The sequence below is a fragment of the Phyllopteryx taeniolatus genome, chromosome 6 (assembly GCF_024500385.1).
Source record: "Phyllopteryx taeniolatus isolate TA_2022b chromosome 6, UOR_Ptae_1.2, whole genome shotgun sequence".
NCBI classification, from domain to species: Eukaryota; Metazoa; Chordata; class Actinopteri; order Syngnathiformes; family Syngnathidae; genus Phyllopteryx; species Phyllopteryx taeniolatus.
Window position 1 is genome coordinate 27,023,382 of NC_084507.1, and position 18,382 is coordinate 27,041,763.

General features: G+C 40.1%; 2 protein-coding genes across 4 annotated transcripts in view; one reads left to right on the top strand and one right to left on the bottom strand.

The window, feature by feature from the left end:
- The first annotated feature begins 9,723 nt into the window (after positions 1 to 9,723).
- Positions 9,724 to 18,307, top strand: cbx3b (chromobox homolog 3b). 3 transcript variants are annotated; one of them, XM_061776618.1, is made up of 5 exons: positions 9,724 to 9,941; positions 11,953 to 12,094; positions 13,612 to 13,756; positions 14,246 to 14,379; positions 15,415 to 18,307. In XM_061776618.1, the coding sequence occupies exons 2-5, from the start codon at positions 11,958 to 11,960 to the stop codon at positions 15,533 to 15,535; spliced, it is 537 nt and encodes a 178-aa protein (XP_061632602.1). In that variant the 5' UTR covers positions 9,724 to 9,941; positions 11,953 to 11,957; the 3' UTR covers positions 15,536 to 18,307. The 3 variants fall into 3 exon arrangements, with proteins under 3 accessions (XP_061632602.1, XP_061632601.1, XP_061632603.1); XM_061776617.1 differs by having other exon boundaries at positions 9,726 to 10,024; XM_061776619.1 differs by lacking the exon at positions 9,724 to 9,941 and adding an exon at positions 10,033 to 11,731.
- Positions 13,350 to 18,382, bottom strand: part of skap2 (src kinase associated phosphoprotein 2) — a 34,448-nt gene continuing 29,415 nt past the window's right edge. The window contains exon 12 of the mRNA XM_061776615.1: positions 13,350 to 13,724. The gene's annotated coding sequence lies outside the window, so the exon portion shown is untranslated. The remainder of the gene's footprint in view (positions 13,725 to 18,382) is intronic.

The following is an 18,382-nucleotide window of genomic DNA, read 5'->3' on the forward strand; positions in this document are numbered from 1 at the left end:
TTCCCTTTTTTGACTCCTGTGTCTCCTTGTTCTCAGTGTTTCACCCCCCCCCCCCCCCCTGCCCCCGTGTTCCTGATCCACGTCATTCCTGCCGCCAAGCCAGCCGCCTGTCCTCACCACTGCCTGCCAGCTGTCCACGCCACCGCCATTACCTTCCCTCAATAAACTGTTTATCATTTTACATCTGCCTCCGTCTGCTCTTGGATCCAGCTACTCCCCATATGTGACAGACATTCAAACAAAGTGATATGCTAACACCGGCTACAGTTAGCCGTGAAACCCCCGCTGGCAGCAGCTAACGGCATATAAACCAGTGAGAAAGTATGACTTGAACTACACCTAATTTGAGACCGCAGTGTATGCTATATCGTCGTGTTAACAGCAACAAATGCATGAAACCATCAAATCACAAAAGCCTCAAAATGTGTTAAGATAAGAGCATTGGCACGGAACAAATTAAACACATAATGTTACAGTGACTTACAATAATGAACTTTTGAGGAATAAAACCTCGGCCTAATTTATTTATTTTTCCTTTATGAATGCTTGGGCCTATTGCGTTACTGTATTTTAATGCCGGTCATGATGGTGGTACTTGAAAAGCTGCAGTTAGTATTTTTAAGTGGCACTTGGTGTAACCTTTTGTGGAGTCACTGGCCTAAAACATTTGTACATTTGTTCTATTCAATTTCAACTCTTACAAGCTTTGACTTTCCTCTCAGTACTCATCATTGCAATCATTCAAATGTGTGTATTTGTAAGAGTGATGCTGTTTTATTACAAAAGGGGGTTAAAGCGGTGCAGAGCTTCACAAAAGAGTAGGAGGCCGAATGCCTGTTGACTTTCATGATTGACCGAGGCTGTAAACGCCGATCACGTTCAAACAGGCCTTTGAAGCATCATGGCTCGCTTTGTTTTTGTGGTCACGAGATAAGCCGTTTGAACGTCCACAACAGAAGCTTGTGATCCAGTTAGCCTGACAGGAAAATTCAGATGGAGGGCCAAGTTTAACCTTTGAGCCCACCTGTAGTCAGTCACCTGTCTCCGCTAAGCCTGTGGACTTGAAACATCGGACAATGAACTAGTCGAAAAGAAAGTAGTGGATTACGGACTTAGTTAGATTGTCTTGTGGTGACTCCAGAAGTGCCGCGGGCTGTTTTCCAAAACCCTCCACTGTTGCCATGAAGAGATGAGTCAGTGGAGATCGCTGCGTGTTTGCGCTTTGCTTCCATGTCTGCACATCTATCACAATCAAAGTCTCTTCAGTGTTCTGACATGGAGATGAATAATTGATTCACGCGTACTCACTCAAGCATCCCGCAGCGCTGCAGTGTGTGATGCACTGCTGCCAGTGAGAACATAAATGTTACAGTAGCTTGTTGATATTTGTCATGTCATTATGTGCATGCTTATGATTTATAAGCCGGCTATTTGTGAAATGGACACAAATTGAAAGGCTGATTGTGTGCTCCTGGTGGTGCAGTACATACATCTCGTCACAGAAAGGTGCAGTTTCGGGGGAAGTGAAAGTTTTTCACCTCTGAAACACAATTGTGCCCACCATAACCCGTTTGGATGCCCCACCCCCTCTTTGTACGTCGCTGATCCTTCCTTTATTGGCATTCTCGACTGGTGCATTCCACTTCAAGGGCAGAGAAAAGTGCATCATCTGCACCCCTGGCAAGGTGACGCTGCAGAACTTGATGCCATCTTGGACCCAGAAGCATGCAGGTAAAATCAGCTCTATAAATGTTATTTCATCTCCGACTTCTAATCAAGACTCCTGCTAATATTATTCCCAATATTATTTGACTTTGCTATCTTGATGTTTATTTGCAACAAGTCAAAACTAATAAGGTTTCAATCAAGAGGTTTGACTACTAAGGGAAATGTTATGAATAAAAAATGTGTTTTAAAGCTGTCAGAGAGGTTGTGTGTAGTTTGATGTGGCAGCTTCACAAAGTTCAGAAGGCACAGACAACAAACCCTAACAATAAGGTCATAGAGAAGGTCAGCGTATGCGTGTGTGTGCATGTGCGTGCACGTGTGGGTGTGTCTTGGAGCAACGCATTAATGCCTACAGTATAACTGACTTCAGCCACATTGACAGTGTGGCATTAACCCTTTAGCAAGACAACAAACTGAGAAACCAACAGGTTTCTTGTTGACAGACAAGCAGTGATGAATATGGTCTTCAATATCATATTTGGGCGGCACGGTGGCCGACTGGTTAGAGCGTCAGCCTCACAGTTCTGAGGTGCGGGGTTCAATCCCCGTCCCCGCCTGTGTGGAGTTTGCATGTTCTCCCCGTGCCTGCGTGGGTTTTCTCCGGGCACTCCGGTTTCCTCCCACATCCCAAAAAACATGCATGAATTGGAGACTCTAAATTGCCCGTAGGCATGACTGTGAGTGCGAATGGTTGTTTGTTTCTATGTGCCCTGCGATTGGCTGGCAACCAGTTCAGGGTGTACCCCGCCTCCTGCCCGATGACAGCTGGGATAGGCTCCAGCACCCCCGCGACCCTAGTGAGGAGAAGCGGCTCAGAAAATGGATGGATGGATGGATATCATATTTGAAAGCATATGCATCGATGCTATTCTTTAAAACTAACCTTATACTGTATGTGTTGGCCAAAGTATGTTTTCAAGCTTTTCTGTAAGTGCCAACTCGCAGAATACATAAATGTACACGTTCTTCTCCACACTGTGAATCATCACTCAGCACTGTATTGATGAGACATTTCTAAAAGGCAGCACACAGAATTTATAATTCCATACAAAAGCCCTACATCATTCTCTGTTGACTGAAAAGAAACCCTTTGACCGATTTGGCTAAAAAGACCAAAATGCATTTTGTGGAAGGCAGCTAACCTTGACTTCCTGAATTGTCCTTGCAAGGTTTTTTATTCTGAAAACAAGAAAAAAATTCAGGCAGGGTGGCAGTTGAAATGTTAACAATGACAACAAGGAAAACAACATGAAATGTTACTTCCTTGGACTCTAGCCACTAGTTTACTCCGTAAACAAATACAGTGCAGCTCAGCCTAAGGTTAGCGGAGGTCATGGCTACCAATATTATTTTGGCTGTAGAGCAACATCATTTGAAATGGTATTTAAAAATATAATATATTGTACAAATGTTTTCAAAGGCTATTCTAAACAAAACTTTTGTGTTCTTCTTTAAAAGTGGCTCGCAACTTTGCAACAATAGGAAACTGCGAGCCCAAGGGTGACAACAGTTGAGAACCACTGTTAACACACTGTGCTGCCAAAACAGACTCAGTCACAATATTATCTGTCCATTCTGTACTTTCCTTTGCATAAGTTATGCATAACTGTATGTCTGATCAATCCAGTCAAAAGTATCTTTTTTTTTTTAATACATCTATTGGATTCAGCTCTTCTACAGCCTATTGGTTCAGTGCAAGGGGCACTGGAAAGTTGGAGGCACCTCAAGACCACTGCGTACTGCGTACATAGCATCAACCACTCAGCCAATACATACACTTATATCTTCTTCACTCTTGTTTACTAGCGCTGCTGAAGCTGGTGCCTTGCTGTCTCTGCGCTAACGAGGGAAATGTAAGCCGACCTGGGCTCGCCACTTCAAATCCTGACTAGTAAGAGCCTGTTTCCTGAGCAGCAACATCAACCAGAGGGACCACTTTAGTTCCCTTCCCTCACTCAGCTGCAAACATTTATCCACACTCAGTAACAGAGTCCAGATAAGGCTTGGATTGGATTTAAATTGCACGTGGCGATGATGTAAATCATCTTCATGTTCACTCGGGCACAAATCAAGTTTGGTTGCCATGTCAATGAATTGCGAAAAGGCCAAAATAATGTCTTTCCTATGGCCACTGAAACTTATTGTGAATGTTGAGAACCATTCACATTCATGCTTTTATGTGTCAAAATACAGCTGATATTTATCTTTTCCAGTGTTCCCCCACAAATTTGCGACTTGCAGATTAAATTTTTAATAGATATATTTTTAAACAATCCTCCGTTATTTGGTGAAAAATTCACGTATTCACTGTTTTTTTACACTCAGGCAAAAGCAATTCCTTATTGTGGCATCTTGATGCCAAGGAACTACTGTATGTTGAAGTTAGTTGAGGAGGTCCATTTAGACAAAAGTAGTGCTTTGCCAGCATCTTGTGCTATCTATAGGGAATTATCATCCTTTTTAGGGGACGCATCAATGGCTCCCTATCACCCATAAATAGTGTGGGAACAATCGTTGAACAGAAAAGGTCCAATCAGATTGTTCTGGTGTCATCTCTATACTGCTGATCACCTCTAATGGATATGATTGCGGTGGTATGCGGGGATTGTGATGATATCCTGTGATGTGTTTGAATGAAACAGTCCAATTGCAGATTCCATTGCAGGTTTTGTTTTGTCATCTTGCAGCATTCCAAACTGTGTGAAAGGGCTCCACTCAATTCTAGATAATAATACTTCCTGAAACAGTAACTGTGAATATGAAAAGGATCAATTAAGGCCACATGTCGATCAAAATTCACGTACAATGCATTAGGGTGAAAAATGCTCAATAAAAACGGAAAACATTTCCTTCAGCTATTCAAACGTCACTCTTTCCGTGTGCTGTGCCAGTGTTTACTGTGAAGGTCAATTCCTTGCAAGGTTTTGCTTAGAATTTATTTTCTTTTTTGACGGAAGAGAAAGCTGGTTATCATCCTCAGCCTACGCTAAAACGCGTCCTTCAGGTGGCATTCAGGGCCTCGCTGTGCTGAGGCACAAAGAATGTTTGACTCACAAAGAAGGTAAATGTAGAAATGCAGAGAAAATCTTCAGTGTGGATCTTTGTGTGGAGGAGAGCCAGTAACTTGAACAAATAGAAAAAAAAAGGCAATTGGATGAGAAGCAAATGAACAGTTCAAAGTGTACAGCTGTGAGAGAAGCAAGAGGTAAAAGGTAAACAGAGTGGCTACGATACAGTGGCAAGAGGATCTAGCAAGGTATCAGTCAAGGATTCGTACTTTTATGAGGATACAGCACATCATTTTTCCAAACAAAAAAAAACATTGGGCGTCCAAACAGTGCAACTTAAAAACTAAGGTTGTAAAGGGGCAGAACATTTTCCAGAAACTTTCTATTGTAACTTTAGTTGAGGAATCATGGGAATATTTTGTTTATTTTGGGGGTAATTTACACAAACCCTTTTGTATATGAACACAATGAATGAACCATTTTTTGTCATCAAAATTACATTACGATTTTTTTGGGATGAATAGTACTTTAATCCAGGGCTGTCACTGTCAAATCTTTTTAGAATCAATTAACCAATAGATATTTTGTCAAAGAAATCGAAGAACCCCCTCCTTTATAACTTTCTTAACTGACATACATTTTATTCTTATTCATGAGCGCTTGACTTCTCTCCTTAAACTGTATATGTTGGTACTGAGTGTATGGTAGAGACTGTACAAAAATGGAGACAACAAAATCTGCTTTTGCTAAACGGTTAGCATTCACGATTAGCATTAGCGCGCTAGCGATTACCATTTTAGATAAAACAAAAAAAAATCATTCAGCTCACTCATACATCATGTTATATGTATATTACACATCTAATAGTGTCTTAAAATCACTTACAGACGCTCCTCTGTCATTTTTTTGGAATGTTTTTCACTGGTCCAACAGCGCGTCCGTCTGCAATAAAGGTCCGTGCGGTAAACGTAATGAGTGGCCAAATGGTTCCGGGCAGCGGACAGACAATTTTGCGTCAACCAACTTTTTGGGTCGACTTAGCAGAGTTAGACGATTTTTTTCACACTCCTACTTTAATCACATTATTGTATTGAACAAAAAACATGAATGTTGAATAAAATTAAATAAATAAAAACCATATACTGCCTGTATTGTCATCCCCAGCCAAAATATATTGATGAAGATAAGCATTGTATAACAATGAAGCGTTCCCTACGATCAAAACACATGCGCTGAACTAAAGGAAGACAAAAAGTCGAGTACATCTGTGAGTAAAGAGAAGTGGGAGAAATAGCGATGATTGGGGTTTGTTTTCTCTTTCAAGGTTCAGAGGTGAGCTTTATTCCCTGGCTTTTCTTTCATTCATTCATTGTTTGACACAATGGCCTCTGTTCTAGTGGACTTGTCACTGGTGCTTTTCTCCTGCCAATCACATTGTTACAAGATACTGTGGACTTCATGTTGGGTGACACAAGCCCCCCCCTACCCCCAAAGAAAAACCTGAGCTGAAGACTGCATGTTTGCAAAACAACCTCATCAAGTTTGGGCAGGAAGTTTTATCACAACTCTAACTTGAAATGAACGATTTTGAATCATTTGACAATACACTTGCTTGTTATAAACTGACATGGGTGACCCTACATCATGGGTGGGCAGATTTAGGCAAAATTACATTTTTGAAACAGACAGATGGGCAAAGTAGCTTCAATAAATAAATAAAATGTGTATTTAAAACTGTTGAAATAATCATTCACTCTCATTTTATTTAGTAAAATTCATTTTTAAATGTTAAATTATTTAGACAAATTTGTCTTTTACCCCTATTCAACTAAACCACTTAACCAATGACTCAATTAGACAGATGGATAAAAAAAAATAATAGATATTTTGAAAAATAACCCAGTTTCCAACAGTCCACGATTGATTCCACTCCAAACGTGGTGTTAGGTGTGCGCCTAAATGCTCAACACCAAAGTAACTCATAAATAAATGCTCGATCAATGACTCGGAGCTCATGAACGTAAATCGCTTGTCCGTCAATACTTTGCAGCAGGAGAAGCGCGAACGCTTCTCTTTATTCACCGGGATGAACTCTGCTCTCACTTTGGCTGAAACGCGAGAGGTTTAGGGGACGGAACTGGGGAAGGAAGGGGGTAGTTGAAAAAAAAAGTGTCTAGTCAGACTTGGACCTCTGGTCACTCACAGCAGGATCCATCTGGGCTCATTTCTACCCTGACAATGGCTCTCGGGGCTCCAATCTCCACGAGAGTTTCGTTCACAAAGGGCTCCAGGAATGTGCCTGGCTTAGGGGGCACGGGGCCAGATTTAGGGGGAAGGTGATATTTCTTTTCACTGTGTAAATGGGAGCGTGTCATTTCATTAACAACTATATATCATTTTTACTGCTCTGGGCAGTGTTGGGTTCATTCCATTTGGCTTTTGACAAAAAGTGCCTCAGTGCACACCATTGATAAATGAGGAAGGCCACAAATGAAATGCAATATACACCGACCAGCCACAACATTACGGCCACTTGCGTTCGCATTTTCTGACTCTCTTGTGTAACTAAGCAAAAATATTAGCTACGCATGGAAATTTTGAGAGTCTTTATTAACCAAACACGCATGTTTTGGGGATATGGCATGAAGTATCCGGAGTAAACCATCGCACGCAAGCACGGGGAGAACAGCGCAAATGGCACACAGGTATGACGTAGCCCAGGTTCAAACCTAAAAGGTCAAACCTGCGATGCCATGATGTCATTCCCGCGCCTGAGGTGACAGCGCAGGCCTATAGTTGCTGAGTTACTATGGCAACTAGGGCTCAAATGCCAGAAAAGCTGAAAGGGTTCAAGGGTCATGCTGGAGATAACCAATGCCACAACTCACAGGGAAAACCACAGCAAGACATCATGTTTGGTTGTCAAGATAGTGGTTGACTAATGTTTGTTTGGCAAGTCACATTGATACATAAGTTGTGGAATGATTTAGTAATGCAGATGTATGACTGGACATTCAAAAACCGCTTTGAGGTTGTAGCTTTTCCTGTTTTTACAGTTTTTAAAGTTACATGATCAAGAGTACCCGTCATATTTGTTAATTAAGCAGTTCTTTTTTTTCTAAAAATGTATTCTTTTTTAAATTCATTTATTTCATTTCAATTGTTTTTTGTTTTGTTTTTTGTTAATGCTGTAATAATATTTTTTGATTAGTAAAATGAAAAAAAAATACTTGTGCATTTCAGTTTTCTATATTTGATTAGATAATTGGTCAATTAACTATAGTCAATAGTAATATAATCAATTATGGTGAACAATACATTTCATGAAATTATTTTACATGTATTTATTTATTAATTCATTTATCTCATTCAATATTTTTTTAATTTATTTATTGTAAACAATAAAATAAAAGGTATTACTAAAATAAACTATTTTACACCTACATTTTTTTTTACAAATAATTATTAAATCGTCGGTTTAGTAGAACTAAATAAATATAAAATAGTACAATTTGACAAGTTGACAGATGTCTGCACTCTTAGAGGACAGTTTCACGATAAATGCGTTGTAGCACGGGATAGTAAAAAGCCAATAAATCTCAGTGCAGATCTCTTTGACAGAGTGGATAGTTCCATTTTGCCCTAAAGCGAGTTAGCAAATAGAGTACTTTGGAATTATATCTATTAAAAAAAAAGAAGAAGAAAAAGTAAATGATTTACAGTATGCTCCATTTTAATATGTTGTATTGTCTTCCATGTTTTATGTTGTAAATATTATTTGTATTAACTTTAGAGATTATTTTCGCATACCACTATAGGGACCGAGAACCTGCATACCGCGTACTAGTACCACACTTTGAAAAATCACTGATTTAGAGGTTGAGAACATCAACAGCACTCTGTCAATAATTGATCGCAGAAGAAAAGGCACTGTGCCACTTTCAATAAAGAATGATTCCTGATAATGACATCGACGCCTCACTGGGAACTGAACTGGACCTGTAGTGCAGCAGACACTAAAGGATTCACATGGAAGCTTGGTCCTCAGGGACTGTGATCCAAGGAGCGAGACAGCAAGAGAGAGAGAATACTCACACAACATTAATCTATGCAGGCTTCTGTCATGAAAACACTTTTAATCGCATCCCCTGTGGCTTCTCTGGTGGCTTCTCATTTAACATTTTTCATAAATGTGACCGATCACAACATTCTTATGACATTTCACTAGATTTACTAATGAGATTCAATATGAGCCCTGTATTTTATTTTTATTTTTTTAAATCTGCATTTCTACAAATACAGAGGTTGGTAAGTACATGGCCTTTGGAACATGAGGGTCACAGTTCAAGACTGCGTCATACTGAGAGCTATAGCTAATATTTTGTACATATGACATTTGAAGAAACTGGATTGGAAAGTCGTTTGAGCATTGAGTCGATATCCTTGATACCCAGTTTAAGGTCCATGTACTAATATGCTCTTTGTTCTTTACTAAGTTTTTTTTTTTTTTTTTTACTAATAGTGCCACTTTTGGCCTACTAGTCCAACCTTAAACTGAATATCAAGGACATAAATTAAATGGATTAAAATGCTTTCCAAAAAAAATCAACATTGATTAATAGTTACAAAGTGCGACACTGTCATCTAGCGGCTGTCTCGAAAACTGCTGAGAAAAAAATATGCAAAACATGTAAGGAAACGTGTTCTCCTATAGCCAATCAGAGGCCTTATGCTTTCCTATTGGTTGGAAGTAAACTGTCAATCAAATGCCTCGGAGGCTTTTTCTCTCTGGTCTCCTCATTGTTGTTTCGGAGGTCGATGGATGCACATCCCTCCGTGAAAATTATGTCTACATAAAAAATAAAATAAAATAATATTTACCTAAAATGTATCTATACTTTAATATAAATATAGTTTAAAAAGAACAAAAAAAACGTCTAAATGATATTGATTTGGTAACGTCACTCAGCATGTCATACCCAGGTGACACCCATGGGTGGCGAGGTTGCTTCCGGACTAGCGGCGTGCGCGCTCCCGTCGTCTCCCGCCGTATTCCTGGCATGACCTTTTCCCTTGGCAACCACTTCCTTCCTCCGAGCATCCAACGGCCATCTTTAATCGCAACTCGGCCACCCAAAAAGTTCTTTTCTCGCATGGGATCACGGCGGAGCGGCTCGTTTGGCGGCACCGTGGACGTGGAGTGAGGTTACTACTCTCCGGAGACGAACCCCCCCCCCTCACCCGCGAACCGAACCGAACCGGGGCTGTCGCGTTAACGCCAAAATAACGTACGTGTATGTTTTCCCAGGCGGCTTGTATAAACGGGACCGGTCCCACACTCACACGTTCAGCTCGGTGGAATGTTCTGTAAACTAACGTGTGGAAGAGTTCGCGTGTTTGTTTGGTAGCGCGTTGTCTTCCGGGTAGAATCCAGCAGGTGGAGCTATGTAAACATACGTCATGCTGTGAAATGCCACACACACGCCAGTGTTTTGTCAACATTTATTGAGCCAACGCACATATTTTACTCATGGCAAAACGCATCAAATGGTTCATAATTTTCTACTTACTCAGGGTCAAGAGCGTTTCTAGACCCCTTGGGGCCCCGGGGCAAGAAGGCCCATGGAGGCCCCTCAAAAAAAAAAAAAAAAAAAAAAAAAAACAACAATGGAAAAGCTATACTAGGATATCTTTTATTAAGTAGTTGATATAAACCAGGGGTGTCAAACTCGTTTTTGACCAGGCCACATTCACCCCAATTTGATCTCAAGCGGGCCGGACCAGTAAATCCATGGCTTAGTAAGCTATAAATAATGACTATTCCAATTTTTTCCCCATAGTTTTAATATAAGTCACATTTATTGATTATCTTGTTGCTACAAATTACATGAGCAATCTGAAAATTCCTAACAAAAACAATTATAAAACAACTTAAGATCTAGAAATCATTTTAAACTTGTATACATTTCCACATACATCTGAAATCTTGACAGCCTCAACGGACACCATGCAAACTGAAGTGGTAACTATTTGGAAAGAGGGGTGCAGTTATCCACCTACCTTGCAAATAATACATACAAGAAGTGGTAGTGCGTGAGGGGGGGAAAAAAAGGGTTCCACCACTCTTTTGAACTGAAACTGTTGACTGACATTTTGCAATATTGAGTCTTAAAATATTTCTACACTGAGTATTCATATAATCAAACTGTGCGATGGTCTCACAGCATTTTATGTGAAGTAGGCTTAGTTTGCTCCTTAAACTTAGCATCTTTTAGCCTTCACAAGTGCATCAATATCAGGTGTTAATTTCTGAGCAGCCAATTTCAGAATGTCATTTAAGTGGTAAGTGGTCGTCAGTCTGACCTCCAGTGAACAAAATTAGCAACAACAGTTGATTTGATTGAGAGAAAAATTACACTTTGATTACAAAGCAATGTACAGACAGACACTGTCAAGCTGTACCAAGACAGCAGCTACCTCCAGTGTATATATATATTTATGTGTACACAATAATACATTATAATTTCATATGTATCTGTGGCGGCAGCACAGTGGAAGACTGGTTAGCACATCTGCCTCACAGTTCTGAGGACCCGGGTTCAAATCCGGTATCGCCTTTGAGGAGTTTGCATGTTCTCCCTGTGCCTGCTTGTGTTTTCTCCGGGTACTCTGGTTTCCTCCCGCATCCCAAAAACATGCATGGTAGGTTAATTGAAGACTAAATTATCCGTAGATGTGAATGTTAGTGCGAATAGTTGTTTGTTTATATGTGCCCTGCAATTGGCTGGGGACTAGTTATTGCCCCAAGATAGCTGGGATAGGCTCCAGCACGCCTGCGGCCCTAGTGAGGATTAGCGGTATGGAAAATTAATGAATTAATGTATCTGTGGCGAAAAAGCAAAGCGTGGAGAGTCTCTGTCGACAAAATGGATGACATCTTTTACAATAACTTTCATTCTACATGGCTGGTTTAAATGGATGAACAAAGATACATGGTTTGTATTAAATAAATAAGCATTTACAGACCAATTACATTTCGTATGGCACACCTGATTATCTCTCATGGCACACTATGCTACGGCACAGTCATTGAGAATCACTGACAACACACACTGACTACACACAGAGGTAACATTGTCAACCACAATAGGAAGATGTTATAATTTACTACTACTCACTTTCTGTAACCATGTTTCCATTGTGTGTCTTGTCGCAGGAAGAATGAGGAAGAAGCAGACGGCCAAGCAGAGGAAGACAGAAGACTCCGTTGTGCAGGAGTATGTAGTGGAGAAGATCACTCGTCGTAGGATCTTCAATGGAAGAGTGGAGTACTTCCTCAAGTGGAAAGGCTTCACAGAGTGAGTACTTGCCAATAGTAGCAAAGTGGGAATGTATTGTTATGAATATACTGATGGCAAGACAACGTTACCAAAAACAACAAAATGTTAATAATCATACTAGGCTTTCCAGAGTATGACTTTTGCCCAAATATTCAGTCTACTAATTGTTTGAGCCCTACAAAAAGATTTTCTATAGAACTTGCCTTCATTAGGGTTGCGTATGCAATGGAGTCTATCCCAGCTGACTTTGGCCGAGGCGTGGTACATCCTGGACTGGTGGTCAGTCAATTGCAGGGCACATAAACAGTAGATAAACATTCACATCTATGGACCATTTAGTCTAGACTTAACATTCATGTTTTTGGAATGTTGGGAGAACTCACAGAAACAAGCAGAGAACACCAGAAGTCCGGGGCCAAGATTCAAACCCAGAACCTCAGAAGTGTAAGACAGACACGCTCACCTAGTGCACTGCACTGTTCCCCCCCCCCCAGAAAAACATATACAGTGGATATAAAAAGTCTATACTCCCCTGTTCAAATGCAAGGTTTTTGTGATATTAAAAAAATGAGACCAAGATAAATAATTTCAAAACTGTGTGACCAATATAATGGACAACTCATTTAAACAGGGGTGTGTAGAGTTTTTATGGCCACTGTAAATCAGGATAACATCTGCTGCTGTGCATAACGATTAACATAGCCACAAAACCGGGGTGCCGAAAAGTAATGACATTTCTTCTAATCTTGCTCAAAAAATACTACTTTCAATTTTTAGCATTGAAGTGGTGGGGCTGAAAAATCCCGGGCAGCGCCTCTGCATACGATTAACATCACATCCCGAGCATGATTGACATGTGGACCGTCCAATGACTACATGAACAGGGACAGAAAAGTTGGGATATGACCGTTGAGTCCGATTGTATGGGAAGGCGAGACTTAAGGCCTTTTCACACTGCACTTCGCACAGCTCAGTGTGCTGTCAACTAACCCATTCATTGTGTATGTGCTGCCGTGGCAGCTGGCAGTGCACATATTGGCGGTAGGACGCTGTGACGACATCTCGGTTCAGTGGCAACAGGGAGAGATTTTGGTGGCGTTGTAGAATAAAAAAACAGCATTTGTCGAGCAGTGACGTGATTAAGTAGGCACTACGATTAACAAAGATCTCCCCTACTTTGAATGTACCAGGTTGGTTTCAAAGTGGTAGAAACGTGTAGTAACTTTAGATGGAAGCACATGTCACAATGGAATGGAAGAATATACAGTATAACTGACATACCAAATTATATTTAATACCTGGCTGGATGCCCAAAAAGTGTTAAATGCACATGGTCAAAAGTAGGGAAAAAGTGCATTCTTCACATTATTTATCACAACACAAAGGGTGTGTGTATTGCTTTGATAATGACACTCTTATTGATATTTCAATACAGCACTCATGCAATTCCTTAAGAAATGTTCAAGTTCCATGTTCCTTAAGTAGCATCACTGGAGTAAATGCACTCATCTGTCTTTTGTCCATCTTGGCTTCAGTGCAGACAACACATGGGAGCCTGAGGACAACCTGGACTGTCCTGAACTGATTGAGGAGTATCTGAGAAATCGCCTCTCGCCCGAGAATGAGGAAGAAGAGCAGGGGTTGGTTCCTAAGGAAGAAATGACAGAGGAGACGGAAATAGTGAGTGTGTTAAGAGGAGTCTGGGACTGCGCATGTTTCCCTTTCATATATTAAAAAAATAAAATAAAATAAATCTGACTAAAGCACATGCATTGTACCCTCATTCTGGCTGAGAGTTTGGAGGAATTTTACTGGAATTGTGCGTGTATGGTTCTTGTTCGACTATTGTGGTCACAAACAAGTGAACCTACTTGACTTAACAAAGTAGAATTTGTACCTTTATTAAAGTACAACATTTAAAAATTAATATTAAAAGATTTATTAAAGGTGAGTGTAGCCAATCAAGGCAAAAGGATTGCAATGTTTTCAATTTGACAGATAGTTTTGGAAGATTATTTCATAGTAGTAGTCAGCAGTCAAGATTTACATACATATCATCTTTGTTTAAAAGAAAGTTGGCCGCTTAGTTCCCTTTTGTGCATGTTGTTTGAATTAATTCCTCTTTTATGAGGACATAAAACCACATTCAACCCTCTCTTCTCCATGAAGTCCCCACCGCAGATGCACAGTCAACACTGCGGTGACAATCCAGACTCGCCCGTCGACTTGGGAGCTTACCCCGAGCTCGAATGCATCATCGGCTCCACAGACAGACGAGGAGAGCTCATGTTTTTAGTCAAATGGTAACTTCAGTGCTTCCTCTTATTTTTTAATTGTACATTTAGACACAGAGCAAGGGGGGATTCTAAGCTGGTGCAACGACGGTAAATGTGTGACTGTGACAATGAATTCAGGGAAGTTGTGGCTTGATTTTCCTAATAGAAAAGTACATGAGAATGACATTATTCAAATGTGCCCTGTTTTGTTTGTTTTTTCCCTTGTAAGTCTATTTCTTTTGATACCAAAAAAAGTTTTTTTTTTTAATGAGCATTAACTTGCAGCAACCACCACATAATGGAAATAGTGTTTCTTTACAGCTGTGAAAATAAAAATGTCCTGTTTGTCTAAACGTTTCGTCCCGTGACCATGTTCATAATGCAAAACACTATCTTAAATGACTCTTTTAGTTAATTAGCCGTTTTTTTGTTCCTAGTCAGTCTGCCGTGCTCACGCGATGCCACCCGTACCAAAAGTCTTTAACGTCACAAAAGCAAACACTTGCATCACCTGCATCTTTCCAAACTCTTATTCATAGCTGAGGAATGCAGTCAATACAACAAGCTAACTAAAGCTATTTGGCAAAAATGAGTTTCCACACAATCACCTCTCATGCGGCTGCCTTCATTCTGCAACAAAGCATTACAGCGATCGATTTGAACAAAACAAGCCTACTCAAATGTATCCATCATTGAACAAAACAAGCCTACTCAAATGTATCCAACATAACTATTTTCACTTATTGTCTTTAAAAAAATCCACTTTCAATATAGGCGACAATTACGCCGCAGAACACATTATATATAATATATATATTATATAATATATAATATAAGGAAATGTGCTCATCTGACATCAGCAGGTTTTCACAGGTTTTCTACCTAAATGTGGATGAAAATCAATTATGTCATTACAAACAAGCCTAAAATGACTACGGAGTCTAGTTTGAGGATTTTCTTTTTCCTGCAGACATTTTTAAGTCCAGAACTATGGAATAAGTGCCAATTTTCACAGCATTAGAGAGGTCACTTAAGAGTATGTTATTGTGTGTTGTACCTCAGGAAGGACACGGGTGACGTGGCCCTGCTGCCGGCCCACGAGGCGAGCGCCAGGTGCCCTCAGGCGGTCATCGACTTCTATGAGCAGAAGTTGACCTGGCACTGCGGAGACGACGAGCAATGACTCGCACGGTCGTTCGTGGGTCGAGGTGAACAGATGCATTGAAAGTTTTTTTTCCAAGTTTTTTAGTTTTACCTCTGGAGCGGCGTCGCTCAGCTGACCTCAAGCACATAACGGTGGGCGTGCTCGCCTTGCGATAGACACTCCATGCTGCCTTTTTTTGCAGCTGATTTACCTGTAGCCTCCTCTTGTTATTATGTAGCACACCCAATCACTGTGGACTGTTTATATCATTTTTAAGGTAGTAAGTTCATATTTCTGCTCCTTTGTTTTCCTTTTTTTCTGTGTGTTGTAGCACATTGCACTAAAGCTTTAGGAATTGTATGTGACCCAAGAACTAGCAGCGATGTAAACTCAATCAAAGGCAACATGCTGTGCATTTCATGTTTGAATATCAAAGTAAAAGTACTTTTTCTAATCTTTAATAATTTTGGAAACCCTGTGGAACTATGTGAATTGTGTCTTGAAGCAGTAGCTAGAAAATGAAGTACACTACTTCAGTGGTTCTCAAACGTTTTAACAAAGTAATACCTCAAAAAATACAGCCCCTATTCCAATGATGTTGGGTTATCATGTTTAACCTATATTTAATTGAATACACTACAAAGACTACTGTTTTTACTTACTGTTTTTAGCAAATAGTCATTAACTTAGAATTTTATGGCTGCAACACGTTCCAAAAAAGCTGGGACAGGGTCATGTTTACCACTGTGTTACATCCCCTTTTCTTTTAACAACATTCAATAAACGTTTGGGAACTGAGGGCACTAATTGTTGAAGCTTTGTAGGTGGAATTCTTCCCCATTCTTGCTTGATGTACAGCTTCAGCTGTTCCAGTCCGGGGTCTCCGTTGTCATATTCTGCGCTTCATAATGCGCCACACATTTTCAATGGGAGACAGGTTTGGACCGCACGCAGGCCAGTCTAGTACCGGCACTCTTTTACTACGAAGCCATGCTGTTGTAACACGTGCAGAATGTGGTTTGGCATTGTCTTGCTGAAATAAGCAGGGGCGTCCATGAAAAAGACGTTGCTTGGATGGCAGCATATGTTTCTCCAAAACCTGTATGTACCTTTCAGCATTAATGGTGCCTTCACAGATGTGTAAGTTACCCATGCCATTGGCACTAACACAGCCCCATACCATCACAGATGCTGGCTTTTGAACTTTGCGTCCATAACAGTCCGGACGGTTCTTTTCCTCTTTGGCCCAGAGGACACGACAGCCATAATTTCCAAAAACAATTTGAAATGTGGACTCGTCGGACCACAGAACACTTTTCCAGTTTGCATCAGTCCATCTTAGATGAGTTCGGGCCCAGAGAAGCCGGCGGCGTTTCTGGGTGTTGAGTGTCCTCTGAGTGTCCTCAGTTCCCAAACGTTTATTGAATGTTGTTAAAAGAAAAGGTGATGTAACACAGTAGTAAACATGACTGTCCCAGCTTTTTTGGAACGTGTTGCCTTAAGTTAATGATTATTTGCTAAAAACAATAACGTTTGAACATTAAATATCTTGTCTTTGTCGTGTATTCAGTTAAATATAGGTCAAATATGATTTGCAAATCATTGTACGTGTTTTTATTTGTTCAACACAACATCCCAACTTCATTGGAATTGGGGTTGTACTTAAAAATAGCTCTTCAAGTACAACCTTAATGGTCAACATTAAAAGCGTAGTAGGCCAAAGTGTTCATTTACATCATGTATTCCTAAAAGGTGTTTCAGGTTATTGTAAGCCACTGTAATATTTCACACATCTTAAAGGAAAATAAAAAACTACTTAAATAATGATTCAATTTAAGAGATTCACTGCCATTGATGGCTTTAAAAGTCAAATATCCATGTTAACTGGGAAGGCTGGCAGTGAATCATCTCCAAGTTGCATGATTCTGCTTAATTCTACTCTAGAATGGAAACAATATTGCATCCTATTAAAAATGCTATTTTTTTATTTATTTTTTTGTTGATTGTTAATCTTCCCCATAGTCAATCAAGGAAATTGAGTCAAATGTCAAATTTCGCCGAGCATGCATATGCAGTTTTTTCAAAAACGTTATCCAAAAATATTTTTGCCCCCCATTTTCGGTTAGTCTCAACATTTTTTTTTTATTGAAACCTTATTGTGCCCCTGACTCCAAATGTTTTTTGTTTTTTTAATGCAATGTGTGTTTTGTGTTCATGTGAAAATCTACTTTCATTATTGTCTCGTGATGCTCATTTTCAAAGTACCTAAAGCTTTCAAATAAATGTAGCAGAGTAGAGGTTTTGGGGAATGAAACCACTCTGTGTGCAGTTGGGGGGCGGGGGGTGTAAAATGTATTTTGTGGCTGATGTTTTATTCAAACTTGTTGCCCAGCATATTTCCAATGAGCTGCTTTGTACCAAATGTTTTCTTTGTCCTTTTTTTTTTTTTTTTTTTAAGAGATTGACTTACATTCATTTAAAATGGTGCTGTTCACCACAGAAATTAGCAAAACAAACAAAAAAAAGTCGCCTTACTGCCCTTAATGAGTTGTGCACAATTATTGCACAGTCTCAAAAAAAAAAAAAAAAAAAAAGTTCAATGTAGCACTTTAGATGAACAGTGGGATGTCATCGGTCAGTTACTCCTCACGTGCAGACATATCCTGTTATGGCACACTCGACTTAACCTTACACCTCCTCATAAAACACACCTACTCTACTACTGAGCGGCGGTTACTGTGCGTGTGTGTAGAGACTGTTGATCTGCGACGTGGCTGCGAATAAAAGCATCATTGTGTGACCTATACGCTGGCCCATGTGTATTCTTTTTCCTCACGCGCTCCGACCGCAAAAAATCTGACAGTCATTCAGCAGCAAATGTGAGCA

What these genes read in the sequence shown, in the direction of transcription:
- cbx3b (XM_061776618.1), top strand. Translation starts at nt 11,958, where the DNA reads ATGAGGAAGAAGCAGACGGCCAAGCAGAGGAAGACAGAAGACTCCGTT. An exon ending in AAGTGGAAAGGCTTCACAGA is followed by an intron (nt 12,095 to 13,611) that starts GTGAGTACTTGC and finishes TCTTGGCTTCAG; the next exon opens with TGCAGACAACACATGGGAGC. An exon ending in TGACAGAGGAGACGGAAATA is followed by an intron (nt 13,757 to 14,245) that starts GTGAGTGTGTTA and finishes TTCTCCATGAAG; the next exon opens with TCCCCACCGCAGATGCACAG.